The 16,689-nt window shown below is 43.6% G+C and overlaps 1 protein-coding gene across 4 annotated transcripts in view; it reads right to left on the minus strand.

The window, feature by feature from the left end:
- CDC14A (cell division cycle 14A) overlaps positions 1 to 16,689 on the minus strand; it is a 197,164-nt gene that overhangs the window by 38,513 nt on the left and 141,962 nt on the right. For all 4 annotated transcript variants that reach the window (XR_013621783.1, XM_078769756.1, XM_078769754.1 and 1 more), the window contains 2 exons: positions 14,682 to 14,729; positions 4,553 to 4,684 (listed from right to left, as the gene is read on the minus strand). Coding sequence is in view for 3 of the 4 variants with exons in the window: in XM_078769756.1 (XP_078625882.1) it covers positions 4,553 to 4,684; positions 14,682 to 14,729 (180 nt within the window). In the remaining variant the exon portion in view is untranslated. The remainder of the gene's footprint in view (positions 1 to 4,552; positions 4,685 to 14,681; positions 14,730 to 16,689) is intronic.

Consider the following 16,689-nt stretch of genomic DNA (forward strand, 5'->3'; position numbering starts at 1 on the left):
GTAGTAGGCAGAGCGGGCGCGGGAGAGGGCATCTTTGTAGTGTTGTAGGTGGTCCTTGTAGGCTTGGGAGTGAACTGTGAGACCCGTTTTATTGCGGAGTCTTTCAAGTTGGCGAGCACGAGTTTTCATCAGGTGGAGTTCAGGGGTAAACCAGGGAGCAGAATGGGTGAAAGAAACTGTTTTGGTTTTTACAGGCGCAAGCTGGTCAAGGCAGGAGGAGAGAGTGTGGTTGTAGTAGTCAGTGAGGTCAGAAGGGGTGTGGAGGTCAATGAAGGGAGAAGTGGACATTTTTTCAGAGAGGGTGGATGAGAATGAGGTAGGTGAAAGAGCGTTTAGCTTACGGAAGTTGATTGTGCGATAATGCCTTGGTGTTGGGGCGGGGATGTTGACGGTCAGAGTGATGGCTAAGTGGTCAGAGAGGGTGAGGTCAGAGCCATAGATATGGTGCAAATTTAATCCAGTGGAGCAGACAAGGTCCAAAATGTGACCACGGATATGGGTAGGAAAGTCGACATGTTGAGTGAGGTTAAAGCAGGTGAGTAAATCAGTGAAGTCAGTGGTTATTGTGGAGTCAGTGGAGTCCATGTGGATATTGAAATCACCAAGGAGGAGGATTGAGGGGGAGAGGGAACATAGCTGGGTCAGAAAGTAGGAGAAGTCAGACAGGAATGATGGGTGTGGTTTGGGAGGGCGGTAGACGACAGCCATGACTGACTGCGTGCGACCAGAGAGTTTTAAAGCCAGGTGTTCAAATGATGGAGCAGATGAGATGGAGATGAGGTTGGTCTTGATGTCTTGACGGTGGATAACGGCAATTCCACCACCTCGGCCCTCCGAGCGTGGTTTATTGACGTAGGAATATCCATTGGGTGTGGTGAGGTTAAGTGTGTAGTAGTCCAGAGGTTGTTGCCAGGTTTCGGTGAGACAGAGAAAGTCCAGTTTGTTATCCAGGATGTATTCGTTCAGGATGAGGCATTTGTTGTTGAGGGACCGGGTGTTGAACAGGGTGAGCTTGATGTTGTTTTGAACAGCAGGGATGAATTCAGGTGATTTAGCCAGGGTTCGTAGGCAGGAGGTGCGATCGTGTGCGTTGCTGTGACCAGGTGCGCTGGGACGAAGAGTGAGAGTGCGCTGAGCCGACCAGAGGACGGGGATGGAGTGACGTGATTGCAAATAAACAAACTTACGACCGGAGCCACGGTGAATGTACCTGGGTCGTCGGTGAATGTACCTGGAATATATATTCTGTTACGTGGTCCCCTCGGTGACTACCTGGTCTCGGTGACCCCCGGACCGTGAGAGGACCTTCGCCAGAAAGTAGTATTATATAGATGCGCTTTCGCAACGCAATCCCTATGAATTCCACCCAAGAGAAACTGATGTTCCAGAATATATTTCAATGACCATACAATTTCAATGATACAACCACGGAGATTTTCCCCGAGCAATCGACAACAAACAACCATCAACACTTCACAATCCACAATCAATTCCCTATATGATTAAGATGGCCATCTTATATATGTGTATCCACTTCTGTACTCACAACCCCCTTTTGGTCTCTGCCCCTCACAATGTCTCTGGGCCCCTCCTGACCGAGATGCTGGTAGACTATATATATATAATATATATATATATATATATATATATATTGTTGCGGATATGAGGATTGTATTTTTTTTGATTGTGTTGTATTGTATAGTAAATGGTTGTGAATTATTGTTTTAGTCTGAGCCCTCCTTGCTCCAGTGTGTATAAAGGTCAAAGGGCGTCCCGGTAGTTAATTCCATAAAGCATACATTGAAGGACACGATAATATCCCTGTTCAGTAGTTTATTTCCTTATTCTGTGTATTAGGTTAAGGCGTTGTCTTCCATTAAAATGACACTCCATTGCACCAAGTGAAATAAGATAGATTCCCTTCATTCTTCATTCCCATTCCCAAAACCTCCATTTCCCCTTTTCGTCATGGCCAAGCCTCGATTGCCAATATTACATCCCCTCCAAAACCACCATTGAACATGTGCTCTGGTCGGGGAAGAAAGGCGTGCCCGCCCGTCGTCATCAAGGGCGGAGCCAGAGGGTCGCGCGACCAACCAGGGCCGAGGTGAGCACACCGATGGGCGTGTCCTGAAGGCCGGCGGCTTAATCGCCGGAGGCGCTATAAAAGCGCGCGCGCAAAGTACCGCAAAAAGGAAGATCCGGATGAGCTTTGGAGAGAGAGAAGGTTCAAGGTCAATTACAAGCAGTTGCGCCAGAGACGGCAGACACGCCCTGAGGTGAGCCAGAGAAGCAGCTTTGGCTCCACAAGCAGCGTTGACTCCACCAGGCAGCTTCAACCCGTTACCCCGCGGGGACCAGATAGCGGTGGCATCGGTGGCCGTCGAGGTCCAGCCGACGTCCCGTGCGGGATCAAGCCCGAACCATCTGCCCCAGCTGAACCTTCCCATTCCTCCTTCCAGCATTCATTCCTGCCATCCCATCCTTCTTGTGTACATGAGTTTGTTCTGTTTGTTCTGTCCTGGGTATTTAATTAAGTTTGTATAAGCTAGTATTTTCACTGTGTCACCTGCTTTTTCCATGTTCCCTGTATATAACTTTGACTGCTCCTTTTGCTTGTGTGTGTAAATAATAAATCCTGTTACTCTTCTGTACATCTTCTTCTTCCTCTTTACATTCGGTCGCTTTAGAGGTTTCCAAATTTAATATCTGTGGCACGATCTGGCCAACGTTCGGGGATCGGGTGAATCGGGGAAAAACTGTTCGGCCGCGGTGCCTCCGCTCGGCAAACAACATCCTTATCCGCGGACCGTAACAATATATATATATATATATATATATATATATATATATATATATATATATATATATACACATATATACCGTATATAATTATAAAGAAATTAATATGTATAAATAAATTAATATATACAGTGCATTCAGAAACTATTCAGACCCATTCCCTTTTTTCACATTTTGTTATGTTGCAGCCTTATGCTGAAATCATTTAAATTCATTTTTTCACTCATCAATCTACACTCAATACCCCATAATGACAAAGATAAAAGAGGATTTTAGAAAGTTTTGCAAATTTATTAAAAAGAAAAAACTGAAATATCACATTCACATAAGTATTCAGACCCTTTGCAATGACACTTGAAATTTAGCTCAGGTGCCTCCCATTTCTCTTGATCATCTTTGAGATGTTTCTACACCTTGATTGGAGTCCACCTGTGGTAAATTCAATTGATTGGACATGATTTGGAAAGGCACACACCTGTCTATATAAGGTCTCACAGCTGACAATTAAAATATCAGAGCAAAAACCAAGCCATGAGGTCGAAGGAACTGCCTGCAAAGCTCAGAGACAGGATTGTGTCGAGGCACAGATCTGGGGAAGCCTACAAAAAAAATTCTGCTGCAATGAAGGTTCCCAAGAGCACAGTGGCCTCCATAATTATTAAATGGAAGAAGTTTGGAACAACCAGGACTCTTCCTAGAGCTGGTCGCCCGGCCAAACTGAGCAATCGGGGGAGAAGGCCCTTGGTAAAAGAGGTGACCAAGAACCCGATGGTCACTCTGGCTGAGCTCCAGAGATCCTGTGTGGAGATGGGAGAAACTTCCAGAAGGACAACCATCACTGCAACACTCCACCTATCTGGGCTTTATGGCAGAGTGGCCAGATGGACAAAATTTTAATACATTAAGTTTGGCTGTCTACCACCAAAAAAAAACAAATATTTCCAATATTCCTCTATAAAATGAGACAACTATGAAAGCCTCGCAAAGAGAGATGCTATGTTCACATGCACAAACTACGACGGCACTCAGTAGAGCGCGTACCTCCACCAGGCTGAACAGTTTACGTTTTGTATCCCACTGATAGGCCGGATCTGCATCCGTACCTTAACTAAAATCGAATCGGCTTGTTCTCGTCACCAAACCAACTCATCCACCAAGTTTCGTCCGAATCTGTCAATAACCTTTTGAGATATCGTGCTATGTATTGTTTTTGGCCCTATCTTTCTATCGTGAAGAATCACTTAAAATTTTATAGTATCCAGATCTGGATCTTAACCAAAATCTAATCAATTCGTCCTTGTCACACACCTAACCTGTCCACCACTTTTCTTCCGAATCCGTCCATAACTATTTGACAAACAGACAAACAAACAGGGGTTAAAACATACCCTCCATCCAACTTCGGTGGCAAAGGTAATAATGCTGAATATGTATGAACAACATATGTAAATAGAGTTACATACGTATAAAGAAATAAATGGTCACGGAGAGGAATTATATATAATTTTATATATATAATTATATATAATTATATATATATAATTATATATATAATTATATATAATTATAATTATTATAATTAATTATTTTATTTTTAATTATATAATAATTAAAAATTATTAAATTTTTTAAATAAAATAAATTTAAAATAAAATTTTAAATAAAAAATTATTTTAAAAAAAAAAAATTCAATATTCCAATGGAATCCTAAAGTGACCGTAATCTTACATCTTTCCACATTTTATCTCACCTATTGCGCAGGCCAGGGTGTGTATTGGCCATGCTCCGGGTTACGCGTTTATTCGCTTGCAGGCTGGCTGTGACAGCACGCGAAGGGCGCGCAGTCGTCTCCAGTGATTTTAGAGGTGCCAGTGTCGTTATCCTAAAAGAGAAATGCCACACAAAGAGTGGAAAGATTTAGATTTTAGACAATGATAGGGTGGGAATAATTCTGATTCCCCCCTCTTCATATACATATATTTCCCTCTCCTCACCAAGATAAAAAAAATTCCCTTCGCAAGCATCCCTCCATTCCTCTCATCCTCACCCTCCTTCCGCTCCATTTTTGACCATTATTTCCTTTCATCTCTCCATTGCAGCCTGCGATCAACCTCCACAATTCATTCTACTTATGAAATGTTTATTTTTATGCCTCCGCTGACGAAGTCGTTGGAGGCATTATGGTTTCAGGTTGTCTGTCCGGCTGTCCGTCCGTCCACGATAGGTTTTCGTGACCACGATAACTTGAGAACGGCTAAAGGGATCTTAGTCAAACTTGGTACAGGTATGTATAATGAGGTAAAGATTAACTGATTAGATTTTGGGGTCACGAGGTTAAAGGCCAAAGGTCAGAGGTCATTTTAGGTAAAAATACTGTTACCACGATAACTTGTGAACCAGTGATGGGATTCTGACCAAATGTGGTACACTTACATAGAATGATGTAAAGATGAACTGATTAGATTTTGGGGGTAAAAAGGTCAAAGGTCAAAGTGTAATAGGTCTATAACTTGAGAACGGCTGAAGTGATCTAATTCAAACTTAGTACAGTTATGTATGATGTTGTAAAGATTAACTGATTAAATTTTTGGGTCAAGAGGTCAAAGGTCAGAGGTCATGTCATGTAGAAATGTGATAACTTGAGAACACCTGAATGGATTTAAATCAAACTTGGTACAAGTATTGTTATGCTGTAATAATGTGGGTGGAGGCATATCAGTAGACGTCATGACATCGAAGAGTGCCATTCTAGTTATTTCATTTCAATGAATCGCCTCTTCCATTTTCTCCTCTCAGAGTCTCAAATATGTCATGTGGTGACCGTGCCTGCTCACATGAGGTATATGGCGAATACTTCGCCAACATTTAATCCCCTCCACTCCCTCCTTCTCCAATCCTTCCTCCAGAATCCAGATTCTTCTTCTCCATTGTTAGGCAGCATATAAGCTCATTTCCATATTGCTCCTATATTGCACTCCTGATAAAAGATCATCATCTACCTTCTTTTTTTTTTCTTTTTTTTTTTGTTTACTGAATCGAGGCTCGTGAAAGAGCTGACATTTACTTCACAAACAAATCAACCAGACAAACAAAATATATAAAAAGAGGGAGCGGAAGACAAGAGAATGGGAAGCACACAAACACTTGAGAGCACACAACATTTAAGAGCAGGGAGATGTGTGGGAGGGAGAGGGCTTGGGGGGAGGAGGCGTGGGAGGGGGGGGGGGGGAGAAGTATAAAACACAAGGACACCAAGGACTTCCAGGACAGAAGTTGGTATTTCAAAAAGTGGAATTGGGGTGAAATTATCGGGGATAGACGGTTCGGTTGTAGCACCTTGACGTAAATGGTGCTACAACCATCTGAGTTGGACAGTAGCAAGATAAGCCGATATCGAATAGGTCTTGTGAATCAAAGTTTCATCTTCACTTCCAATCTTACTACTTTCCATTCTCATTTCTGCTGACAGGTATACACACTCCAATCTTCCATTCTCCAAGCAAACTATACAAATGTGCAATCTTCAAAATAAACTTGTGTGACACGTTAAGATATACAGTGTTCAACGAAAGAATAAGTGGTAATTGTTAATTGGTAAAGTTTTATTTCCTTCACTATAAGGCAATAATATTTATTCTCATATGTTAAAAAGCATAACAATCTGCTTACAAGTGACATCATTTTCTTCTTTCTTCTTCCTTTAACAGCCATCATTAGGCTAGTCACGACTAGTTCATCACGAACCGGCTAGTCAGGCCTGACGTTTGACTAGTTTGGGCAGGAATTTGGAGTTTGGCCATGATGTTGGCGATAGCTCGCCTACTCTTCACGAAGGACACCATGGGATCTTCAATGTCCACCAATGAATACTGGCAGACGGGACTTCCGATAAACAGCACACACATCGATGAATCACCCTGCCTGTGAAACACCGGGATGACAGTTCATAGATGGGTCGGGATTCAAACCCAGGCTAGACAGCTTAGAGGCGAGTGTGCTTTTTGCCATCCTTGTCTCATATTACCCAATCCCAATATTACCCAATCCCAATCCTATTATCTAATCCCAATCCTCATATTACCCAATCCCATCCTGCTTATTAGCCTGGATGGGAATGGGTGACATGGGGAAAAAATAATATGTGTTTGATGGAAGTTTAACTAATAAATAGAATATAAGACCCATCGGAAGTTTAATTAATAACTAGAATATAAGACCGTCGCTTCGCTGACGGAAATACCAATCTTTGCTGCGATGGCTAATCTAAGGGGGAAGAAAAAAAGGATTCCTGGGAGATCCTTCTTTCCGTGCAGGGAAAACCAACGTCACATGTTGGCATTTGCAGTTTTGACACGTGTGTACCCATAAAATAAAATAAATTATCAATTTTTTGGGGGGATCACAAACACTCAAGAGAAATACCCAAATCGACCTTAATTGGATTTATTGAAATCGGTTAATCCATTCTCAAGTTATAACATGACAGAAAGACAGACACAGCTCCTTTTATAATACAGATGTATCCCACAAAACTACTCAGAATTGACAGATATTACCTGGTGATTGTTAACATACAAGTCCTTCTTTCTATGTTTCATCTTTTTTGCAACAAGGCTGGAAAATCAAGTTGTGATTTTTTTTTTGTATTGTAAATTAAGATAAAATCTGATGATCATTACCAACTATACATACAATACAGTTGTGGTAAAACGATAAAGCATTTGGTGTGATTTAAATATATATTTACGCTGGGTATTTTTACCCGGCGCTTCTCTGACAGGTTTAATCAATTGATGGCATGGTGTACTTCACAGACAATCTGCTCTATTCACTCTATAATTTGCCCTAGGTCATCTTCAATCTGCTTGGAAGTCAGCTAACATCACCTTAATCAACCATCATTGCTGATCATATATGGTGTGAACAAAAATAACTTCCGCTTCACTGTTGGATGCTTTGGTTTGAACCTTCACTTAAAATTAGTGTAATGAAACATTTTGAAAGTTTCAAATTATTCTCACTCATATTACATCAGCAGAATGCATATGGTAAAGTATATAAATCTTATGTAACAAGAAGATGACTTGTAATACCAGATACCACCAGGTGGCGCTATTCGAAACACATTTACGTGGAGAGAATTGGGGTCTTCCCCTCACCCTGAACCCCCTCCACCAGATATGCTACCCTGACAGAAACCATACTCGGGGTAACCTCAGGCAACAGCCAAAATTTGGTTGGATTGGGTTCAGCAGTTTTTTGGTTTTTGAAGCATATACAGACTTGGCATTTAATATGGAATATTTTTTTTGTGGGAGTGAACTTACGTTTCAAGATGACTTAGAACCAAAAGTTCATTGGAATTATGTTGAAATTATTCTAGATTTTGTTAATGTGACCTTTAAAAGAAACAAAAACCACATTTGACATTTCGAAGCAAATAAATTGATCCTTGAAAGTGATGTACACTGATATCGAACTCAATTCACGGACAGTACTGTGTTAAACTTCTGTACGTTTTCCAGAAGTATCTCTATTTTGCACATTAGCCAAATTTTTTTTCAACAAAAACAAAAGCTAAATTATGACTGGGATTACGGACAGTAAAATTACAGTTCAGTACTTCGTGTAACCCCCACGAGCATTCAGGAGAGCACGTACACGTCGAGGCATGCTGTTCATGAGATTTGCCAAGGTTTGGACAGGAATCGCTTGCCATGCAGTGACAATAGTCTGCTGCAATTCACGCACAGAGGCAGGCTGCTGGTCCAAGTTGTCGATTTGACGCGTTAATTCTGCCAACAAGTTCTCTATCGGATTAATATCCGGGGACATCGCAGACCACTCCATATGCTCTACACCACGGTCAGGAAGAAAATGTTGGATCATGCGAACACGATGAGGCCGTGCATTGTCATCTTGGAAGACAAAGTTTCCTCGAAAGGCTGCACAAGCAAATGGAAGCAATGTTTCTTCCAGAATGACCCTGTACTTGAACTGGTTCAGGTTTCCATTCAGAACAACCAGGTCAGTTTTGCGCCCTGCATGAAAAGCAGCCCAAACGGTCACCCCACCACCTCCAGCTTGGAAACTCTTGGCACTATACAATCTTCGTTGTGGGCTTCATGCACTTGTCTGCGCACTCGGACGCGGCCATCTTGACGATAGACCAGAAATCTAGACTCGTCACTGAAGGTCACGTGATTCCAGTGTCCTGGCTGCCATTGATGGTGCTCTCTGGCCCACTGCAATCGGCGCTGGCTGTGTTGTCTGGTCAGGCGTGGCTTTCTCAGGGGACGCCTGGCACGATAACCTGCTTGAACCAGTCGTTGGTTGACTAGCCTTCTGGATACAGGCACATTTGTCAGTTGCTGCCACTCAGCCCTAGCCGATTAGCTGACTTGGTACGGCCATTGCAGACTAACCGGTGCAGCTGGCGATCATCCCTCCTTGTGGTTCTGCGTGGACGTCCTGGCCTCGGTATTGGAGTAGGGACACCCCTCTGAGCATTTTGTTTCAGGATCTTTGATACCTGACCTTGAGTGATGCCATACTGCCGAGCAATAGCACGCTGTTTCATGCCGGAATTTCGTAAACCCACCACTCCATGACAAACAGCATTGTCGAGATGACGGACCATCTCCAGAGGAAGCGGCAATAACTTTTGTAGACGTGCAGCAGTTGTTTTCCACTAATACAGAATGCAACAACCCTTATATACGCGATTGTGAAGCCAATCGTCAAATGTACCTGTCCTTACATTTTGTCACGCTACCTGTGATATAATCCTGTTATTGACTTCTTGCTATTGCAATTGAGCAATGAAGAGTGGAAAAGCGGGAGGGCCGACGGGAGTTGTGGGAGATATGTTGAAGGCAGCAGGAAGTTGGGGTGTGAAGAGAATGACAGAGATCTGTAATCTGGTGGTGAAAGAAGGCCGCATTCCAGTGGATTGGGAACTGAGTACCCTCGTCCCTCTATACAAGGGGAAAGGTGACCCTCTGGAGTGTGGCTCGTACCGAGCGATAAAGTTATTGGAGCATGGAATGAAGGTATTGGAAAGGGTGTTGGAGAGGAGGATAAGGAAGAAAGTGAAGATCGACGAAATGCAGTTTGGATTTATGCCAAGAAGAGGAACGACAGATGCGCTTTTCATTGTGAGGCAGTTGCAGGAGAAGTACATGGAGAAGAGGAAGAAGTTGTTTTTTGGGTTTGTTGATCTGGAGAAAGCATTCGATAGGGTTCCACGCAAAGTATTGACATGGGCATTGAGGAAGTTAGGAGTGGAGGAATGGTTGATCAGAGTAGTGATGGAAATGTACAAAAGAGCGCGCACAGCTGTAAGGACGAAGGACGGGAACAGTGGTAAGTTTGAGGTGAAGGTGGGAGTGCATCAGGGGTCGGTACTAAGTCCACTACTATTTGTCGCTGTGATGGAGGTGCTGGCTCAGAACATAAAGGAGGGTTTACCGTGGGAGTTGTTGTATGCAGATGATCTGGTGTTGATTGCGGAAAGTATGGATGGACTGAAGGAAAAGATGAACAAGTGGAAGGAATGTATGGAGACAAAAGGTCTGAAGGTGAATATCGGAAAGACGAAGGTGATGGCAAGTGGTAAAGCATGTGGTGAGGTGGAAAGAACTGGGAAGTGGCTGTGTGCTGTGTGCAGGAAGGGTGTCGGAGTGAACTCCATTCAATGTACAATGTGCGCTGAGTGGGTTCATCAAAAATGTAGTGGTCTGAGAGGGTCATTTACCAGTGTGGCAGCTACATTCAAATGTAAGGTGTGCACAGAGGGAGCTGCAGATGGAGGAAATGTTGAGTTGGATCTTGGAGACGGCGTGAAGCTGGAAGGTGTGAAAACATTTTGCTACCTCGGAGACATGCTGAATGGAGAAGGTGGATCAGACTCGGCAACGGTTGCTCGAGTGAGATGTGCATGGAAGAAGTTTCGGGAACTGAGTGGCGTGCTGATGAGGAGAGTGTCGCTGAAGCTGAAGGGAAAGGTGTATGCTGCATGTGTGAGAAGTGTTATGATTTATGGGAGCGAGACATGGGTAATGAACGTAGAGCAGCAACGAAGGCTGGAAAGGGTGGAAATGCGAATGGTTCGATGGATGTGCGGAGTATCGTTGCGAGAGAGGAAGACAAATGATGCATTGCGAAAGATGATGGGAAAATTGCCTGTGATTGATGCTGTGAAGAGGAACAGGTTGAGATGGTTTGGTCATGTGTTGAGGAAGGATGAAAGTGACTGGTTGAGAAGAGTGATGGAAATGAATGTAGAAGGAAGTAGAGGACGGGGAAGACTGAGAAAGACTTGGCTAAAGATGGTGGAAGAAGAAATGCGGGCAAGGGGGTTAACAAGGAGAGATGCAGAAAATAGGGCGCTAGATGGAGAAGATTGTCATGGGGACCGCAAGGCTAACCCCCGCTCTAGCAGGGAAAATGGCCTTAAAATGCATGTTGTATTGACTTTTTTTTTCTTTTTTTTTTGTATACTGAATCGAGGCTCGTGAAAGAGCTAACATTTATTTCACAAACAAATCAACCAGACAAACAAAATATACAAAAGAGGGAGCGGAAGCCAAGATGGGGAGAGTAGGGGAAGCACACAACCACAACATTTGAGAGCAGGGAGAAGTGTGGGAGGGAGAGGGCTTGGGGGCAGGAGGCGTGGGAAGGGGAGGGGGGGGGGGGGGGAGAGGTATAAAACACATGGGGACCGAAATTAGCGGGGGTAGAAAAGATCAAGGTTTTGGATGAGGGAGGATAAGAGATGGTGGTGAACAGCTGTTTTAAAGACCTGGAGGGTAGAGTGGGATTGAAGAGAGTGAGGGAGTTTGTTCCAGAGGCGGGAGAAAAGAGGAATGAAGGAGTGAAGGTGAGCAGAAAGTCTTGATTTTGGCAGTTTAACCATAAGAGGGTTGCAGGCAGATCTTGTGCGACCTGTAGGAATATTTGGGGGACAGAGCCCAGAGAGGGCTGGGGGGGCAAGGCCAGAGAGGAGTCGGTAGAAGACGGAAAGACCACCAACCTGCCTGCGGTGAGCGAGTGAAAGGCCCTTGGAGTTAGCTTCATCGCGGGAGATTCCAATGATTCTGAACGCTTTGGTTTCAACAGCGTGAAGACGGGCTAGGTGTGAGGCAGGAGCACCAGACCAGAGGGGAGAGCAGTATTCCATAGAGCTGCGGATGAAAGCCTTGTATGTGGTGAGGAGCTCAGGTGTGCCAAGGAAGGACTTCACACGACGGAGGATGCCCAGTCGGCGACTGGCTTTGGAGGCCAGATTTGAAATGTGGTTTTCCCAGGAAAGATCATGGCAAATAGTGAGACCCAAAAGCTTGAGTGACAGAACTTCTTGGAGAGGATTATTCAGAAAGTGGATGGGAGGGTTTTCCAGTCGGTCTTTTCGGAGAGACATCGTAAGAGTGTGAGATTTATCAGGATTGAAAGACATGTTCCATTTGTTTGCCCAGTCTGTGATTTTGTCCAGGTCTGCAGAGAGTGAGGAGGCTGCAGACTGCCGATCTGAGGGATGAGGAATGGAGCGACAGAGAGTAGAGTCGTCAGCAAAGAGATAGAGAGGATTTTCAAGAGAGTCAGAGAGATCATTGATGAAGACCAGAAAAAGCACAGGGCCCAGAACACTACTTTGGGGAACTCCAGCCTGAACAGGAAGAGGAGATGAGAGAAACCCATTCAGGGCCACACGTTGACTACGACCAGAGAGGAAGTCCGCCAGCCATGCGTGGAGATTTCCATGGATACCAAAGGAGGAGAGTTTGGTGAGCATAGCAGGGTGCCAGACCGTATCGAAGGCACGTGAAATGTCAAGGGAGACAGCTCTAATTTCCTGTTTGGTGTTGAGGACCTCCATCCATTGTTGAGAAAGCAGAAGCAGCATGTCCAGAGTAGAGTGACCAGGTCTGAAACCAAATTGATGATCAGAGATCAAGCCATTGGAGAAGAGGAAAGATTTCATATCTGAAGCAATGATGGATTCCATGACTTTGCTGATAATTGGGAGAAGGCTGATTGGTCTGTAGTTGCTGGGATCTGTTTTTGCACCTTTTTTGTGCAAAGCGGTGATGTTGGCTGATTTCCAAGCAGATGGCAGATGACCTTGAGCAAAAGAGAGGGTGAAGAGAACAGAAAGAGGGAGTGAAAGAGCGGAAGAACATGATTTTAGGACCCGTGGGCTGATGCCGTCAGGACCAGTTGCAGAATCAGAGTCGAGGGTTGACAGAAACTTTTCCACCTTGTCAGGAGGAAAGGACACAGAGTCCAGGAGCAGCTGGGTACGACTGGGTATGGTGGGTACAGAGAGGGATGGGTTTGGGGCACAAGATTTAGAGGCAAACACAGAGTTGAGGCATTCAGCTTTTTCACGTGCGGAGTCAGCCGTTAAGCCGTTTGAGGTGAGGGAGGGGATGGAGGGGGAACAAACACCAGAAACAGATTTGACCAGACGCCACCAGGATTTGGAAGAGGGAGACAGACAAGAGAGTTCGGTCTTGAGAACGGTGAGATATTGTTTCCTGGCTCTCCTGAGGGTGGACACACACTTGTTTCGGGCTTTGTGAAAGGAAATGAGATTTCCTTCCGTTGGATTTGCTTTCCAGGAGACGAAAGCAAGTTGTTTCAGGGCAACAGCCTCACCACAAGATTCCGTGTACCATGGACGGGAGGAAGGGTATGACAACTGAAGACGAGATGGGATAAATCTGTGCATGAGAGAGAGCAATTTACTTTGAAAGAATTCCCAGGATGAGTTGATGTCAGAGGCGGTAGAGATGGGAGACCAGTCCAGATGATTGATGGCTGCTTGAAGACCGTGCCAGTTGGCCTGAGTGAAATGCCAGACTCGTCGACGCTGAGGAGGCTCTCTGAGAATGGTCAGAGAGATGTCCACTTTGACAAGCACATGATCAGATGAGCCGATTGGAGCAGAAGAAGAGCAGCAGACATTTTCAGGGAAGTTTGTCATAACCAAATCCAGAAGAGAAGATGCTCCGTTGACTGAGATCCGGGTCGGGAAATTGACAGATTGTGTCAGTCCCAGTGAGTCGCAGAAGTCCTTTGCTGAAGAGCCGTGGCTGGTGAGAGAGGTACCCACACCCAGCCAACTGGCATGGTGACAATTGAAATCACCACATATGAGGAAGAGAGAGTTGGGATGGGTAGATAGAAGTTGGTCAAAGACTTCTTGCTGCGAAAGACAATCAGTGACATGGTTCTTTCAACAAAGACATCACCGAAGGGTAAAAGAAACTCACCAGATTGATATACTGAGTTCAGAAAGTAAACCCAAGTCAAGAAAAAAATAATATTCCATATTAAATGCCAAGTCTGTATAAATACACAAATTCACTTTTATACTATAGATAGATGGTAGCAGTTTTTAATTGTGAAACAAAGATTACAAATATAAACAGAACTCCAGAACTCCATTTATTAAAAATCGGGCTCCCCTTTTCAAACGATTATAACAAAATCCCCCTCAATCAAAACTTCGTTGCTCATTTGAGTTTTTATTTTTTTACAAAAAGTATGTAGGCAAAATTAATGTTACCCCAAAAAAGAAAATTGGTAGCATATTCTAAAAGACATGCAACAATCGTTTGTCTCTACTACAAAAAAAACTTTCCATCAAACCCTCAAAATATAAGTAATAGGAAGATGCCAATATAGGTTTTTGCATCAAAATCAGTCCAAAATGTGCTGGAAAAAGTGCAAAAATACCAGTGCCTGTCATCAAGACATTACCCACAGCATCCTGCCTCCCTTCACCGAACAGCGAATAATCAGCCTTATCATCTTCAACCTCAAGAAATGTACATGTGCGGAGCAACAAAGTAAGCAGACCCAGACCTCACCTCAATGGCTGCGTTGCAGAACGTGTCTGCATGCGAGACTCCTCCGACCTAAAAAAGAAAGAGGAAGCAACTAAAATTTCTTAAAAGGAAAACAAAACACCACTTATCTTGAGCACTCCCAGAAGAACTAATCTGGGACGTCTCCCGATAGTCATATAAAGCACAACTTGCATGATATCAACTGAAGCTCAGCTATGTGCTGAAAATAACTAAATGAGTTATAAACTGTCTTTGGAAAGTTTCAAACACGGCAATAACGGGAAGTTACCGACAAAGCCTGTGAGGGAACACCACCAAACTAAAATGTCTCTTTGATACCTTCCTCATTCTTTCCCCTCACTGCTCATAAAAAATATTATTTCATCCTTTCATTGCATTCTTCTTCTGTTCATTTGAGTTTGAGTACCAGTTCACTGGTAATTCCCTGTTTGTCGTTAAAGGCGGCAAAAAGGGTTGGCGTCAGGAAGGGCATCCGGCCGTAAAACATTGCTTCAAAAAGGGGACCAAAAAACAACAACAACCACGGTGCCCGAAAAAGGCCAACCCCCGCTTTGCGGGGAAAAATGGCCTCTAAAGGTGGTTATTTTTTATTTATTTTTATTGCATTCTTCTTCTGCATCTCTCCTCTTCAATTCCCTCATGAGTGTGACTGTGGTCATTCTCCCCATACAGGCTATATTTAATATTTTGCTGTATATTTGTGCTCTTATCTGTGTCCTTCTCAGACCCCTTCCGACCCTCCCACCAATCTCGCTCCTATTTCCTTTTCTCATTACCTTGGTAGAGAATGGGGGTTTTCACCTCAACAATATATTTTTTATATCGATCATTTCATTCATAATTGAATGACCGTGCAGGCACAATGTAGCTTTTTATGCCTCCGCCCCCGACCGTGGCCGGAGGCATTATGTTTTTGGGTGGTTCGACCCGTATGTACATACGTCCGTACGGGCTAAACCTTGTTTTTCTCAACAACCATACGTCTGATCGAGATGAAACTTCCAGGGTATGAGCCTGGTAGCAGAAGCATACCCATGCAGAATGCTTTTATGATACTTGTGATGTCATATGTCACATGGCATGGCAGCCATCTTTGATTAAACACAAATAATTTTTAAAATATTTCTCAGAAACCACTGAATGGAAAAATTTGAAACTTGCCACATTGTGAGGTACTCCCAATGGGGAACAAAAGCCTGATAATGATGACATAATTGGTGAAGTGGCATACCAGCCATAAATGTTTTCATTGAATGCCTCATCTTAAAAAACTGAAATTGCACGCACATGATCTCTGACCCATTTGTATTGAAATATTAAACTTATGACATCATAGTTCACATGGTTTGGCAGCCATGTTAGATTTAACCTAACGCCTGAAAAAAACATCTTCTCCCAAACCACCAAATCAATCGACTCAAAACTTTACGTGTGTCATTGAAAAGGCGGCAAAAAGGGTTGGCGTCAGGAAGGGCATCCGGCCGTAAAACATGGCTTCAAAAAGGGGACCGAAAAACAACAACAACCACGGTTCCCGAAAAAGGCCAACCCCCGCTTTGCGCGGAAAAATGGCCTCTAAAGTTGGTTTATATTGACTGATTTCATGGAGATTAAAAGTTGATAACAAAAACGTCATGGGTCACATGGTGTGGCAGCCATATTGGATTGAAGGAAAATATTAAATAATTATATCTTAGAAACTGCTTACCCTATCGATGCAAAACGTTACAAATGTCATCGAACACCATTGCTGCATATAGTTTCAAAATTATGATGTAATATGTCACGTGATTTGGAAGCCATCTTGGATAGAAAAACGAACCTTATCCGATCAGCATGAAAATTCACAAATGTGATCTCCTTCCCATGAGTTTACATTTTTGATGTCATATGTCACGTGATTTGGCAGCCATATTCGCTTGAAGGCCTTTATTAAAAAAAAAATCCCTTCTCAGAAACCGCTTCACTGATCGATGTGAAACCTGTTGTGTCTGGTAAAAATGTGATA

Source organism: Myxine glutinosa, chromosome 1, assembly GCF_964187855.1.
Source record: "Myxine glutinosa chromosome 1, kmMyxGlut1.1, whole genome shotgun sequence".
NCBI classification, from domain to species: Eukaryota; Metazoa; Chordata; class Myxini; order Myxiniformes; family Myxinidae; genus Myxine; species Myxine glutinosa.